The 16,400-nt window shown below is 42.2% G+C and overlaps 1 protein-coding gene across 1 annotated transcript; it reads left to right on the forward strand.

Moving 5' to 3' along the window:
- The first annotated feature begins 1,048 nt into the window (after positions 1 to 1,048).
- rnf139.L (ring finger protein 139 L homeolog) lies at positions 1,049 to 12,939 on the forward strand. Its single transcript, NM_001096468.1, is given in 2 exon segments — positions 1,049 to 1,315; positions 10,852 to 12,939. Coding segments are annotated over 2 exon segments (2,007 nt in total). The 5' UTR covers positions 1,049 to 1,152; the 3' UTR covers positions 12,696 to 12,939.
- The last annotated feature ends 3,461 nt before the right edge of the window (positions 12,940 to 16,400 follow it).

The following is a 16,400-nucleotide window of genomic DNA, read 5'->3' on the forward strand; positions in this document are numbered from 1 at the left end:
GGAGCTGCTATCTTGTGTTAGGGAGCTGCTATCTGTTTACCTTCCCATTGCTCTGCTGATAGGGTTGCCATCTGCCCGGTTTTGACCCAGACAGCACAGTTTTTTGAAGGGCTGCCCGGGTCAAAACTGCCTGCCCAGTTTTCCAAATTAGGATTAGGATTGACGCAGCGGCCGGTGTCATAGCCCTGCCCATGACCTCACGGCCATGCCGCATCATTGCCCCGCCCCCTGGCCGGATTGCATCGGGTGAAAAGGTGGTAACCCTATCTGCTGATGGGCTGCTGGGGGGGAAAGGGAGGTGGGTGATATCACTCTAGTTTGCAGTAAAGAATGACTAAAGTTTATCAGAGCAGAAGTCACGTGACTGGGGGCAGCTGGGAAACTGACAAAATGTCTAGCCCCATGTCAGGTTTCAAAATTAAATATAAAAAAATCTGTTTGCTGTTTTGAGAAACGTATTTCAGTGCAGAATTCTGCTGGATCAGCACTATTAACTGATATGTTTTAAAGTACCACTGGCGCCCAACTGATTTAATAAACACCCTTCTTCCACTAACTCAGCAAGGGCCCATCCCAGAAAGCCAAGTTTATTTTTATTTATTTCACAGCTTGTGCATCACATAACCTCCATTGGTTACATGTGTATTTAATATTTTTGGCCCTGGCCCCGCCCCCAACTCGTACCAATCAGGACAGTCCACACACCAGTGTGACAAATCCCCAACTCCATTGGTCTACAAGCCACCCCTCCCCCATGTATAGAGAGAGAGAGAGAGAGAATGCATTAACAAAGTATCTCTTCAAACTCCTTGTCTTTTATTATTGTTAATAACTTTGCAGATAATTTAATTACAGTTTATTTAAATAATCGCCTGTGTCCCGAGCAGCTGCTACACATAATTTATCCCACACACTGCTCCTTCCTCATGTGCCAGTACAACAGCGTTGAAATACAGGGAAGCGGAAGCAGAATTCCATTCGCGCAGGCGCGTTCCCTGCAAGGGTTCGCTTCCGCCATGAGTTGGACGTCACCGGACGCAGCAGTGGTGACGTGACGCAGCCGCCCTCCTGTTGTGTGAGTGTCGGCAGCGGACCGCGATGAGGGGGCAGTTGGATTCCGGAGGGAAATAGCCCACGGGGGCGGCGGAGCCCATGGAGTCCCCTCCGGTGGTGGTCGGGCAGCGGGTGCGGGCCGTGCTGGATGTGGCCTTGCGGGTTCCCTCTCTTTTTATCACGGACGCCATCCTGAACTTGCCTCACGATGCATCTGCCGGCTTCCTGTCACTGATGCTGCATCTCGCGCTCAGACTTCTGGGTAAGGATTGCTTGGAGGGCCCTGGGGTCAAGCCTGGCCGGTTATCCGCATGGCTGCTGCTTAGTGCAATAATGCCTCACGTTTCTACATGTTCCTTTAGCCTCTTGTTAGTAATGCAGACAGGAGACTCACCCTGGGCCCCTGTGGGTATTTATTATACATCAGGCAGCCCTCCTGCTGTCAGTTACATCTTCCCCAGCAGCCCAAAGGCTGTAAGTGGCTGCTGGGAGTTGTAGTTGAATGACAGCTGGAGAGTATCTATATCTATCAATCCCCTCTCTTCTCTCTATCAATCCCCCCTCTCTTCTTTCTATCAATCCCCCCCTCTCTTCTCTCTCTCTATCTGTCTGTCTGTCTATCTATCTACATATATCAATCTTCTCTCTCTCTACCAATCCCCCTCTCTCTCATCAATCCCCTCTCTATATATATCAATCCCCCTCTCTCTCTCAACCCCCCCTTTATCAATCCCCTCTCTCTATATATCAATCCTCTCTCCCCTCTATCAATCCCCCCCTCTCTCTATCAATCTTCCCCCCCTCTCTCTATATATCTATATCTATCAATCCCTTCTCTCTATATCAATCCTCTCTCTATATGTATCAAGCCTCTATCTATCTATCTATCTATCTATCTATCTATCTATCTATCTATCTATCATAATATATTATCGATCTATCTATCTAGACATATAACTAGATAGGTGCACTCAGATAGCCATGGTGATGCCTAGGTGCTGGAACAAAAATTCATATCTATAAAGCAAAAAAACTTCTGCACACATAGGTCTTGATAAGTGAAAAAAAGCTGGTAGATTTATTTCAACGTTTCAGCTTACAAACTCAAGCCATAACGTTGAAATAAATCTACCAGCTTTTTTTCACTTATCAAGACCTATGTGTGCGGAAGTTTTTTATCTATCTATCTATTTATCTATCGATCTATCTATCTATGGTCCAGCATGTGTTGCTAGGGGCATTCTTAATTAGTAACTCAATTACAGAGAACTTTATGGTATCTGCCATTGATCAATAGCTGCATGGGTAATTAGGGCAATGCCTCAATAATTAACCTTCAATGTGGGCTTCCTAGAGACAATAAACTTTCCCTCCAAACCTCCATCTAACTGACCTATGGACTTTAGCCAGGGCCGCTTATTACTGGGCAGCACAGTTGGCGAGGGAGCGCTGTATAATGACTATACTGAGTAGTCACGGCTGGGAGGCTGCCAGACCTCATAGTTCAATCTTTATAACACACTGTGTGCTCCAGCCATTTATCCTCTCTTATCATTCACTGAGACAGATCATTTCATGGGGCCCAAACTGACTGTTGTTTGCCGCTCCCATAAATCTGAAATTGTTATATGTTGGCCTTTTGGAATTCCTGTGTTCTCTTTAAATGTAATCAAACCCCCTTCAAAACATGTTATAGGCAATTTTTTAAAAATAAATATGACCTTATTTGTAGAAGTTATAATATTTGAGCCGGTTGTCTAGGGGAGAGAGATTTTTGGGGTAATACAACCTGGGGTAGTGATACAGACCGACATGGGATAATCCTAAAGGCAGGCTGCCATAGAGCTTCTCATTACAAGAGCTGGACATGTGACAGTTGGGTCAGACTGAGGCTGCAGCAATTTGATCTGTGATTTGCTATTTAAGAATCTTTGCCCCCCTAATTGGAAGGCATTGACGCAAGATCATGTGATTTGTGCCTGAAACTTTGGGTCGGAATTGCATAAAAATCCTGAACAACCGAATGTCATCGGCTTTGTGTTTTTATGTGATTGTCCTGCCGGAGAGTCTGCTGGTCAGTTGGGGGGTGTTGGCAGTTACAAAAGATATTCTGTAGATCAGTGAATTGACATTTAAGAGAAATGGATTTATCAAAAACAAGGTGCCAAAGAGCCGAAAGCAGCTGTTCCCCACTGACTCGCCAGGGAAGTGTTTCTCAAGCTCTTATGTCAGCACTTGTCAGGCTAGAGACGCGTTTCACTTACACAATCACTTTTCAGGCAATACACAAACAAGTGTTGGGGGAGGGGGGGCTGCCTCTGGCCCTTTGATACTGTTTTTGGCCCATTAAGCACTCCCAGTGCAGCTGTGTGTACTACTCCTCCTCAGAGGATAACTGCCTGTCACATGCATTGCATAAGGCTTTGGCTACACAGGCACTTTGGGTACAGTCAGACCAGTCTGTGGCACATGCCAGTAACTTTAATAGGCGCTGCTTGTCTCTGTACTGACTGATTTTGGCCCATAAATGATAGTGTGACACTTCAGACTGAAATCCATCTATACAAGTGATGACAGGAGGTTGCTATTAAAGGAACAGTTCCGTATAAAAATAAAAACTGGGTAAATAGGCTGTGCAAAATAAAAAAAAATGTTTCCAATTTAGTTAGTTAGCCAAAAATGTAATGTATAAAGACTGGATATGTAACATAATAGCCAGAACACTACTTCCTGCTTTTCAGCTCTCTTGCTTTCCACTGATTGGTTACCAGGCAGTAACCAATCAGTGACTTGACCACATAACTGTTGCTTTTGAATCTGAGCTGAATGCTGAGGATCAATAACAAACTCACTGAACAGTTATGTCCCATGGGGGCCCCTTCAAGTCGCTGACTAAGGGCTCTTACAGACGAGTGTTTTTACCTGTGCTCCCCTGCGTTCCGGTTTAATTCGTTCAGCCGCAGGGGAGCTCAGGAGTAGATGCACTGAATTCTTTTTAATGGAGCTGTACTCACACAGACGCATGTAAGCGACGAACGCAGGTAAAATGCAACATGCTGCGCCCCAACCTGCGTCTGGCGCTTACATGTGTCTGTGTGAGTACAGCCCCATTGAAAATAATTCAGTGCATCTACTCCTGTGCTCCCTTGCAGCTAAATGCATGAAACCGGAACGCAGGGGAGCGCAGGTAAAAAGGCTCGTCTGGTGGGGGCCCCATGGGACATAACTGTTCAGTGAGTTTGTAATTGACCCTCAGCATTCAGCCTGGGGAAAGGGGGTGATAGTGGAATTGTTAACTATGATGGATACTTCCGGGATCTTACTGGTGTTAGTTGGGGGGAAAGAGAACCATTTCAGTTTTAGAGAGGTTTAATTTAAGGTAGTGTTGCGACATCCAGGTAGAGATAGCGGACAGGCAGGAGGAGACGCGAGTTAGGATCACATGATGGGTTGTTCACCTTCCAAACACGTTTTTCAGTTCAGTTGTTTTCAGATTGCTCGCCATAAACAAAGACTTTTTTCAACTACTTTCCATCTTTTATTTTTTACAGTTTTCCAAAAATTTAAGTTTAAAGTTTGTGTCTCTAGTGTTGGAGTCTGGCAGCTCAGTAATTCAGGTGCAGATTCTGAACTGTTAAAATTTTGCAACATTTAGTTGATCCATTTCTCAGCAGCATCTCTGGAGTATCAGCAACTATTGTATCAATTCTAACAGGTGCCTGTAATGAAACCCAAAGATTCTACTCAGCAGAGACAAAGATAAGAGATGTATCAATTTAAAAGTTTACAGGGTCGGCGCACCCCCCCTCTCAGAGCTGCTTTAGAAGGTGAAAAATGAAACTTTTGCACTTCAATATTCGAAAAAAATGGTAGAGATGCACCGAATTCAGGATTTGGTTCGGGATCTGGCCTTTTTAGCAGATTAGGGGCGGGAGGGAAAGCGTGTGACTTTTTGTCACAAAACAAGGAAGTAAAAAGTTCCCCTTCCCACCCCTAATTTGCATATTAGGATTCAGATTCGGTTCGGTATTGAGCTGAATCTTTTGCGAAGGGTTTGGCCAAATCCAAAATAGTGGATTTGGTGCATCCCTAAAAAATGGTTAAAGAAAGTAATCGCAAAATGTCTTTATTCCTGGTATACAATCTGAAACCAACTGAACTGAAAAAAGTGTTTGAAGGTGAACAACCCCTTTAATTGACAGACAGCAATGGTAGGAAAGTTATGTGTGACAGATAGTAGCGACAGTTACCCATCCATCAGAGATATTATCGGTAGCCGATATAAATCTTTTAACCTTTTCGATCGGCTGAAAAAAGGATCGACATGGTACGAAAAATGTCTGTACAATCCATGTACAGTCCGAAAATTGTATGAACCTTCATTTCATACAATGTGTCGATGGCCAGCTTTAAAGGGGTTGTTAACTCTTAGTATATTATAGAATGGATAATTCTAAGCAACTTTTCAATTGACTCAGAAACAGGTAGACGGCACTTCTGGAATAGGTTTTATTGGGGTTGCTGCTGTAACACCTAACGCGTTTCGGGAACGAATCCCTTAATCATAGGGTTTGATTAAGGGATTCGTTCCCGAAACGCGTTAGGTGTTACAGCAGCAACCCCAATAAAACCTATTCCAGAAGTGCCGTCTACCTGTTTCTGAGTCATTGGAAGTTGGCAGTGGGGATCCTGCTTGACTGAGCAGCTGGTTAGGAATGCGGTGAGAAGTAGCGGTCCTTTTCCTTTTTTTCTCTCAACTTTTCAATTGGACTTCATTTTTTCTTTTTATGGTTTTTGAATTATTTGCCTTTTTCTTTTGACTCTTTCCAGCTTTCAAATGGGGGGTCACAGACCCCATCTAAAAACAAATGCTCTGTAAGGCTACAAATGTCTTGTTATTGCTACTTTTACTGCTCATCTTTCTATTCAGGCCTCTCCTTTTCATATGCCAGTCTTATTCAAATCGATACATGGTTGCTAAGATCATTTGGACCCTAGTAACCAGATTGTGCAAACTGGAGAGCAGCTGAATAAAAAGCTAAATGAACTCAAAAACCATAAATAATAAAAAATGAAAACCAAAGCAAATTGTCTCGGAATATCACTCTCTACATCATACTAGAATTTAATTTAAAGGTGAACAACAGCCATATATACTCTCACATCTGCCTGGCGCTGAGCTGCGGCCTATACACAGGGCTAGGGAATATACAGGGGTGCAGTGTGTAGTGTAGTTGATACGTGCAGTTGAATCTGGGTGGTTGCACATTGGATGGCCTTTGTCACATGTCTATGCTCAATAAGCAGTGTCACATTTGCTTCACGTGGTCTGACATGAGTTTGTATGCGCATTACAAGCCTTCCTGGAATTGTATCGCTAGATAACCTGTTACCCGACTGATACAAACAAGCCTTGTTGTGCATTTCAGCAACATCTAGTTTACTCCAGTTTGTGTTTTTCCTCATGCCATTTACTGCACATTCCTAGACGCTACACAATAGTGTGACTTAACACAAAGCCTGTGCATTCCTAAAGTGCTGTTGCCACTCCCGAGCTAGGCTTTTCTTATTTCATTGTGTCGGTGTATAAAGCTAGCACTCATTTTATAGTCACATGTTCATGGGCCACAGTGAAAATCACTGGAGTGTGTTGCACTTTTTCCCCCGTAACAGAAGATTGTATGAAGAATTTGAAGCTGTTAATGGGTAACGCTGTACAGTGATTCAGGATTCATAGCAACCTCTGGAATATCAGTTATCCATGGCAACCTCATTTTAATCAGTTACTCATTAAAGCTATACACTCGTTGCAGAATTGCAACATTGGGATCCACTTGACTGGTGGCTTGTGATTGGTCGCTCAGCTGTTAAAATACTGAACAGAAAATGTTGTTTTCTGGTCTGTATAAAAAGGCATCTGTTGGGTGAAAATATTTCCCCCAACCAAAGGTGCGGACTGATAAGAGTCCACACTCCGGTTTGGGGTAACAGTAGGTTTTTAAAAAAAAAAAAAAACCCCAAAAGCACTAGGACACTCTAGGGATCTCCCTCCTGTGTTGTACAGAGTGCATAATAAGTTAAGGTGCCCTTTAAGTTGAATCTGCATTTTTACTGTTTTACTGGAAGCTTCCCTGTAGAAGCACAAATAGTACAGGTATGGGCCCTATTATCCAGAATGTTTGGCACCTCTGGCTTTCTGGATAACGGGTCTTTCTGTAATTTGCTTCTTCATACTTTAATATTACTAGAAAATCCCTATAGGCTGGTTTTGCTTCCAATAAAGATTAATTATATCTTAGTTGGGATCAAGTACAAGCTACTGTTTTATTATTACAGAGAAAAAGTAAATTATTTTTAAAAATTTGGATAATTTGATTATAATGGAGTCTATGGGAGACGGCCATTCCGTAATTCGGAACTTTCTGGATAACAGGTTTCCAGATAATGGATCCCATACCTGTAGTGTATTTGTGTATATATAAAAATGTTAGATCTGCGTTGGATCATACCATATATTAGTGCTGTCCAACTGGTTATAAGGGGCCCAAGCAGACTAGTACAGGTTTGGGATCTGTTATCCGGAAAGCTCTGAAAGCCCCCATAGACTCCATTTTATCCAAACAATTTACATTTTTTAAAAAATGATTTCCTCTGTAATAATAAAACCGTAGCTTGTAATTGATCCCAACTAAGATATAATGAATCCTTATTGGAGGCAAAATCAGCCTATTGGGTTTATTTAATGTATCCAGAAAACCACAGGTAAAAATTCTTCCTTGTTAAAGGAAAACTATACCACCAAAATAAATACTTAAGCAACAGTTTATCTCAAATTAAGTGGCATATCAAACTGGAATATATATTTAAGTAAATATTGCCCTTTTACATCTCTTGCCTTGAACCACCATTTTGTGATGGTCTGTGTGTTGCCTCAGAGATCACCTGACCAGAAATACTGCAGCTCTAACTGTAACAGGAAGAGATCACCTGACCAGAAATACTGCAGCTCGAACTGTAACAGGAAGAAGTGTTGAAGCAAAAGACACAACTCTGTCTGTTAATTGGCTCATGTGACCTAACAACTATGGATTGTTTGTGTGCACCGTGAATCGAAGGATCCCAGGAGGCGGCCCTTATTTTTTAAAATGGCAGTTTTCTATTTATTATTACCCAATGGCACATACTACTAAAAAAGTATATTATTATGAAAATGGTTTATTTACATGAAGCAGGATTTTACACATGAGCTGTTTTATGCAATATCTTTTTATAGAGACCTACATTGTTTGAGGGGTATAGTTTTCCTTTAATGATAACTAAATTGCAGGTATAGAAACTGTTATCCACAATGCTTTGGACCTCTCCAAATAAGGCATCTTTCCATAATTTGGATCTTTATACGTTAGGTCTGTTGAGAATTAGAACATTAAACCCAATAGTATTATTTGTAGTGTAGACACTCAAAGCGCAAATCCTCCAGGCAGTTATAATGTATGGATTACAGCCTTATGCGTTTCGTGTTCTCAACGCTTTCATAGTAGGAATCCTCAAGCCTAGGATTAAGTGTTGTGAGATCATGAAACGCATAAGGCTGTAATCCATACTTGTACTTCAATAAATACTTTAACTATAACTGGCTGGAGGATTTGCTCTGAGTGCCTACCCTACAAAAAAATACGGTGATGTCCGCTCCCTCAAGCTGAAGACTCCTGGGCCTCCTCATGTACGTGGTGAGTCTCTTAAAAGTAGGGATGCAATGAATCCACTATTTTGGATTCGGCCGAACCCACGAATCCTTCACGAAAGATTCGGCCGAATACCAAACCCTAATTTGCACATGCAAAAAGGAAACTGTTTTTGAAAATTGCTTAAAACTGAATCTGCGAGAGAGGGCCCTTCCATATTTGGGAACTTTAGGGCAAATTAGGGGTGGGAAGGGGAAACATTTTTTACTTCCTTGTTTTGTGACAAAAAGTCACGCGATTTCCCTCCCGTCCCTAATTTGCATATGCAAATTAAGTTTTGGATTCGATTCGGCCAGTCAGAAGGATTCGGCCGAATCTGAATCCTGCTGAAAAAGGCCGAATCCTGGATTCTACTTAAAAGAAACATTTGAGACAACATTAAACCCAATAGGCTGTTTTGCCACCAGTATGGATCCATGCAGTTTAGTTACCATCAATTCCAAGGAACTGGTTTATTATGAGAGAGAAAAAGGAAATTGTTTTTGAAAATGATAAACTGACTCAGCGAGAGAGGGCCCTCCCATATTTGGGAACTTTCTGAATAACAGTTTTCCAGATAAGGGATCCCAGATCTGTATTTAAAAAATTATTTTAGGCTACAGGTAAAATCGCGAGATCTAGGAGATCTGTTACTGGCACACTTAAGTTCCCCATACATGGAGAGATCCGCTTGTTTTGGATCTCCCTCCGATATGCCCACCTTGAGGTGGGCAATATTGGGCTGATCCGATCGTGGGCCCTAGGGCCCAACGATCCGATCCTAGTGAACGCAAACGGGCGGTCGGATCGCGGGACCACATCAACGAACAGATGCGGCCGGGTTCCGACGGGATTTTTAATCCGATCGAGATCTGGCCTACTTTCGGCCAGATCTCGATCGGGGAAGCCCGTTGGGGGCCCTCATACACGGGCCAATAAGCTGCCAACTCGGTCTGTCGGCAGCTTTTATCGGCCTGTGTATGGCCACCTTTATTTTCCACCTTTTCTGTAATTCAGCTTTGCTGCTTGGCCTTCTTTGTACAGGGGATAGGCTTACGTTCTGGCTCTTTATTTAATGGAAATTGCTGAAACACAAGAATGAGATTTCTCCAAGCTAAGTGCTTAATTCCGTTGAGGAAAAATCCAAAGACCAGAGATCACTTGAGGTGAAAGGGTTAATCCAAGCTTATTATTTATAAAATAAACCTACACGAGCTACGTGGATCCTGCACTCGAGAGAGACAGAATACAGGACAAAGGATTGACCAGACGTTTATACCCTCTGCTAGGAAACTTTAAGAGAAAACTATGTAAATGGAGTGAAAAGGGAGGATAGGGCTGATATGAGGGATACGTTTGAGTCCACTTATCTCGTATGAGAAAATAAAGGAGTAACCGTGACTGCGCTCAAGGAGGCACAAATACAAACGCAGAACACTCATAAGAACCGACTCAGCAGATGTTACAGTTTCTAGAAGGGCCCCTTTGAAACTGTTCACTCCACTAAGGGGGGCCCAAAAAATAACTTTTCCTCCACAATGCGAGACAGAGTGTCTGGACATCAGTGAAACATCTGGGTTATCTGATATTTCCCAAGCTGCAGCCATTTAATTTGCCGGTTCATGGTAATATTTGATGGGTAAAGGGGAAGTGTACCTTTAAATGAAATTTAAGAAGTTAACCGAATCAGCTTTTCAATTTGTCCTCATTTTTATGTGATTAGCTCTATTACTTTGCTCCTTTATCACCTGCTATCCATTTGCCAGGGTCAGTTAACCCCCCCCCCCCCACAACCACAACCTTGGCAACATATTCCACAGTGCGCTACACTGAGTATATATCACATATGTTGGATGAGACCTCTGCTCATGACATTACAGGTAAATGCCGTTGTTAGGCTAAAGGTCTCTGCTAGTCTGATACCTGCTGCATTGAACCTTTTAATGAATATTTCCCAGTCTGATTCCCCTCAGCATCTTTTTGGTGTGCACCTGTCTCGTTGCTAAGCTGATCCTAGTTTAGAGAACTCTTTAATAATTCTCACCAGTGACCCCTCTTCTGTTGTGTTTTATAGGTGTTGTGGCATCCATGGTTGTGCTGGTGTTGTCTCGCAGAGCACTTTTCAAGTTCTACATGATCACCACAGCCCTGGGTCTGGCTGCAACTTCAGTGTTGGTCAATTACTATTCCACCTTGCACTTGAACTCTTACCGTGCCTCCTCATCGGAGGCTTTTGGGCTTGAATTTCTTCCTTCCAACGGACCTTCGCTATGGATGACGCTTATTATATTACAACTTATTTTTGGCATTGGCTTCATCACGTTACTCCAAGTCCAGTCCTACTCCCAGCTAATAATACTCAATCTGCTAATCCCCACCGTCGGCTTGATAATAGAACTCCCGCTTGGTGTGCAACAAATTTTGGTCTTCGTCTCCGCCTTTGTTCTTGTACTCTACACTGCTGCTTGCTTGGCTTTCCGATTCAAGTGGTTCTACTACTCGACAAAATATACCGTGCTCCTCCTCAAACACATGTACCAAGTGTATGGAATGCAGCTCATGGTGGAAGATGCTTGGAAAAAGATTCATTTCCCAGACGTACTGCGGGTTTTCTGGCTGACGCGCTTAGCAACCCAGGCCGTGTTTTTCTTCTATGTGGTCAGACTGTCGAGCGTTGACTCGGGGGGGGTTTCTTACGTTATACCTTGGAATGACTTTTGGGATCTCGTGTGCAACCTTATCATCAATGGCTGTGACTCCACCTTAACAGTATTGGGGATGAGTGCAGTGATCTCATCGATTGCACATTACTTGGGGCTGGGAATTCTGGCCTTCATCGGTTCAACGGAAGAGGAGGATAAGCGGCTTGGCTTTGTGGCACCAGTTCTGTTCTTCATCTTGGCTCTCCAGACTGGATTGAGTGGGTTGAAACCGGAGGAACGACTTGTCCGCCTTTGTCGAAACATGTGCCTTTTGTTAACGGCAGTCTTGCATTTCATCCACGGAATGACAGACCCCGTGTTAATGTCACTTAGTGCCTCCCACGTGTCATCGTACCGCAGGCACCTCCCAGTATTGCTGGTTTCTGCCTGCCTCTTTGTTCTTCCAGTTCTGCTCAGTTGTGTACTGTGGCGTTACTATGCACTCAACACATGGCTGTTTGCCGTCACGGCATTCTGTGTTGAACTCTGTCTAAAAGTCATTGTTTCTCTGACCGTCTACACACTGTTTATGATCGACGGCTATTATAACGTGCTGTGGGAAAAGCTCGACGATTATGTCTACTACGTGCGCTCAACTGGTAGTATTGTCGAGTTCGTCTTTGGAGTAATTATGTTCGGAAACGGGGCCTACACGATGATGTTTGAATCCGGCAGCAAGATCCGAGCATGCATGATGTGTCTGCACGCTTACTTCAACATCTACCTGCAAGCCAAGAACGGGTGGAAGACCTTCATGAACCGGAGGAAAGCCGTGAAAAAGATCAACTCTCTTCCAGAAGTCAAGGGTTCGGAGTCGCGAGAGATTGACGATGTGTGTGCAATCTGCTACCAAGAGTTCCACACCTCCGCCCGTATTACTCCCTGCCACCATTATTTCCATGCCCTTTGTCTTCGCAAGTGGTTGTACATACAAGACACTTGTCCTATGTGCCATCAGAAAGTCTATATCGATGATGATTCAAAAGAGAATGCCTCTGTATCAAACAATAACGTTTTTGTTGCGCCCCAGGAGGAACCTGCTCCACCTGAACCCGCTCCACCCGACGCTGATCGGGAGGCTGATCAGGAACTCGATGAGCAAAACCTCAGTGAAGATGACAGTGTGGAGTGCGACGAGGAGGAATGGACGACGGAACCACACAACTCCACTTCGGAGGAACACGTCAGCGACGATACAGACTCTCTTGGGGAATAGGCATTATTTCATTGAGTTGTGTTTTTTTTTTTTTTGCCTCGTGTGTCTAAATCATTAAGGTGTTTGAAATCCAGATCAGAGAATTTGATTGTTTTTTTTTGTACATCCGAAAGCACAAAATCAGAATCTTGAGGCCAGGTCTGGATGGATAGTTCTTGTTAAGTGCTACTGTAAATATTCCTTTTGGTCTCTGTTGTGACCTAATTAAATGTGTACATTCTTGTACATGGAATAAAACTTTGAATTTGCATTACTTTGTTGAAGAGCAGTTGCTGGGCAGAATACAATGATCGGAGTATATGCAGTGAGACGGGGGTAATAGCTCACTGAATGCACCAAGTATTGCTTTCTCTGAATATTTATAGTACATTTATACATTAAGCCTGCAAATACTGCTCAGCCTGTTTAAGGGTTGTCTTAAAGGGATACTGTCATGGGAAAAAAATGTTTTTTTCAAAACACATCAGTTAATAGTGCTGCTCCAGCAGAATTCTGCACTGAAACTAGTTTTTCAAAAGAGCAAACAGATTTTTTCACATTTAATTTTGAAATCTGACATGGGGCTAGACATATTGTCAGTTTTACAGCTGCCTCCAGTCATGTGACTTGTGCTCTGATAAACTTCAGTCACTCTTTACTGCAAGTTGGATTGATATAACCTCCCCCCCCCCCCAGCAGCCTAACAACAGAACAATGGGAAGGTAACCAGATAGCAGCTCCCTAACACAAGATAACAGCTGCCTGGTAGATCTAACAGCACTCGGTAGTAAAATCCAGGTCCCACTGAGACACATTCAGTTACATTGAGTAGGAGAAACAATAGCCTGCCATAAAAGCAGTTCCATCCTAAAGTGCTGGCTCTTTCTGAAAGCACATGACCAGGCAAAGTGACCTACACACCAATATTACAACTTATTTGACAGATGAGAATAGGGACTGGAGAGCCTTTCACATAGCGCTTCAATAAAGAAATTCAGACTACATTAAAAGGCTTTCCAGTGGGACCTGGGGTTTTTCCAATAACAGATTTCTCCGTAATTTGGATCTTCATACCTTAAGCCTACTAGACATTAAATAAACCCAATAGGCTGGTTTTGCTACCAATAAGGATTAATTATATCTTGGTATAAAGTACAAGTAAAAAGAAAATCATTATTAAACAGTCTATGGGAGACTGGCTTTCTGGATAATGGAACCCATACCTGTATATTATAGAATGGCACATACTAAGCAACTTTTCAATTGGTCTTCATTTTTTTTAAAATATTTTTTGAGTTATTGGCCAGCTTTCAAATATTGTTTACTGACCCAATTTAAACTACAAATGCTCGGTAAGGCTACAAACTTGTTATTACTACTTTTTTATTACACATCTTTCTATTTAGGCCTCTCTTATTCATATACCAGTCGCTTACTCAAATCAATGCACGGTTGCTAGGGGAATTTGTCCCTTCAGATTGTTTAAATTACAAACTGGGGAGCGGTTGAATAAAAAGCTAAATAACTCGAAAACCACGAATAATAAAAAATGAAAACCAATTGCAAATTGTCTCGGAATATCCCTCTCTACATCATACTAACAGTTAATTCAAAGGCTGCTAAACTTTGAGGCTAGTACAGTCAGCTTTATATCCAATTCAGCATTTCCATATTTCATTTTAAGCTTTTTGTGGACTGATTCGGATTTTTACTCCACCGTTGGAGTTACTGTGAATAATAGATATAGTATATGTCATATACTCCCTCTTTTACACATTCCATTTTTTTCTCTAAACTCCAACATATATATTAATGAATGAGAGCCCTATAGTCGAGCAGAACTGTATTAATCCTTCTACAGAGCTCATTGTGTGTTCTAACACTGGGAGGTAGAGTGTTGCTTAAAGGATAACCTTAAAAATAAGTGAATGTAAAATTGATGAGGGGGCTATTCTAAGCACTTTTGCCATGTACATTCATTATTTATTTTTAATTTCAAGATATTAAAGTTTACATGTACTGTAAACATCAATGAATTTTGTTACAACAGCGCCACCTGCTGGTCATTTTCTGACCAGTCTGACCAACAAGTAAGTAGTCAAGGAAGTTGTCGGGAGAAAGGAAGAGGCTGCTCTGATGTTATTTTTTTGGTTATACAGTGGTGTGAAAAACTTTTTGCCCCCTTCCTGATTTCTTATTCTTTTGCATGTTTGTCACACAAAATGTTTCTGATCATCAAACACATTTAACTATTACACAACTATTACACAAAATTTACACAAGTAAACACAAAATGCAGTTTTTAAATGAGAGTTTTTATTATTTAGGGAGAAAAGAAATCCAAACCTGTGTGAAAAAGTAATTGCCCCCTGAACCTAACTGGTTGGGCCACCCTTAGCAGCAATAACTGCAATCAAGCGTTTGCGATAACTTGCAACGAGTCATTTACAGCGCTCTGGAATTTTGGCCCACTCATCTTTGCAGAATTGTTGTAATTCAGCTTTATTTGAGTGTTTTCTAGCATGAACCGCCTTTTTAAGGTCATGCCACAACATCTCAATAGGATTCAGGTCAGGACTTTGACTAGGCCACTCCAAAGTCTTCATTTTGTTTTTCTTCAGCCATTCAGAGGTGGATTTGCTGGGTGTGTTTGGGTCATTGTCCTGCTGCAGCACCCAAGATCGCTTCAGCTTGAGTTGACGAACAGATGGCCGGACATTCTCCTTCAGGATTTTTTGGTAGACAGTAGAATTCATGGTTCCATCTATCACAGCAAATCTTCCAGGTCCTGAAGCAGCAAAACAACCCTAGACCATCACACTACCACCACCATATTTTACTGTTGGTATGATGTTCTTTTTCTGAAATGCTGTGTTACTTTTACGCCAGATGTAACGGGACGCGTACCTTCCAAAAAGTTCAACTTTTGTCTCGTCGGTCCACAAGGTATTTTCCCAAAAGTCTTGGCAATCATTGAGATGTTTTTTAGCAAAATTGAGACGAGCCTTAATGTTCTTTTTGCTTAAAAGTGGTTTGCGCCTTGGAAATCTGCCATGCAGGCCGTTTTTGCCCAGTCTCTTTCTTATGGTGGAGTCGTGAACACTGACCTTAATTGAGGCAAGTGAGGCCTGCAGTTCTTTAGATGTTGTCCTGGGGTCTTTTGTGGCCTCTCGGATGAGTTGTCTCTGCGCTCTTGGGGTAATTTTGGTCGGCCGGCCACTCCTGGGAAGGTTCACCACTGTTCCATGTTTTTGCCATTTGTGGATAATGGCTCTCACTGTGGTTCGCTGGAGTCCCAAAGCTTTAGAAATGGCTTTATAACCTTTGAAATTGAACTCAGGTGTGATAAACCACAGTTAAGTTATTTTTTAACAAGGGGGGCAATCACTTTTTCACACAGGCCCATGTAGATTTGGAGTTTTTTTTTTCTCCCTTAATAACGTAAACCTTCATTTAAAAACTGCATTTTGTGTTCAATTATGTTATCTTTGACTAATAGTTAACGGTTTTTGATGAGCAGAAACATTTAAGTGTGACAAACATGCAAAAGAATAAGAAATCAGGAAGGGGGCAAATAGTTTTTCACACCACTGTATATACATATACACTGCAGAAAGCTCAACTTTCCCTTTGAGTCTGACTAAACACTTCTGGTAATAGATTGACTCTTGGGAAGGAGAGTTGATGATTATGTGATGTTCCTAAGGGCTGAAGTCCAGCTTGAAT

The sequence above is a fragment of the Xenopus laevis genome, chromosome 6L, assembly GCF_017654675.1.
Source record: "Xenopus laevis strain J_2021 chromosome 6L, Xenopus_laevis_v10.1, whole genome shotgun sequence".
NCBI lineage: Eukaryota > Metazoa > Chordata > Amphibia > Anura > Pipidae > Xenopus > Xenopus laevis.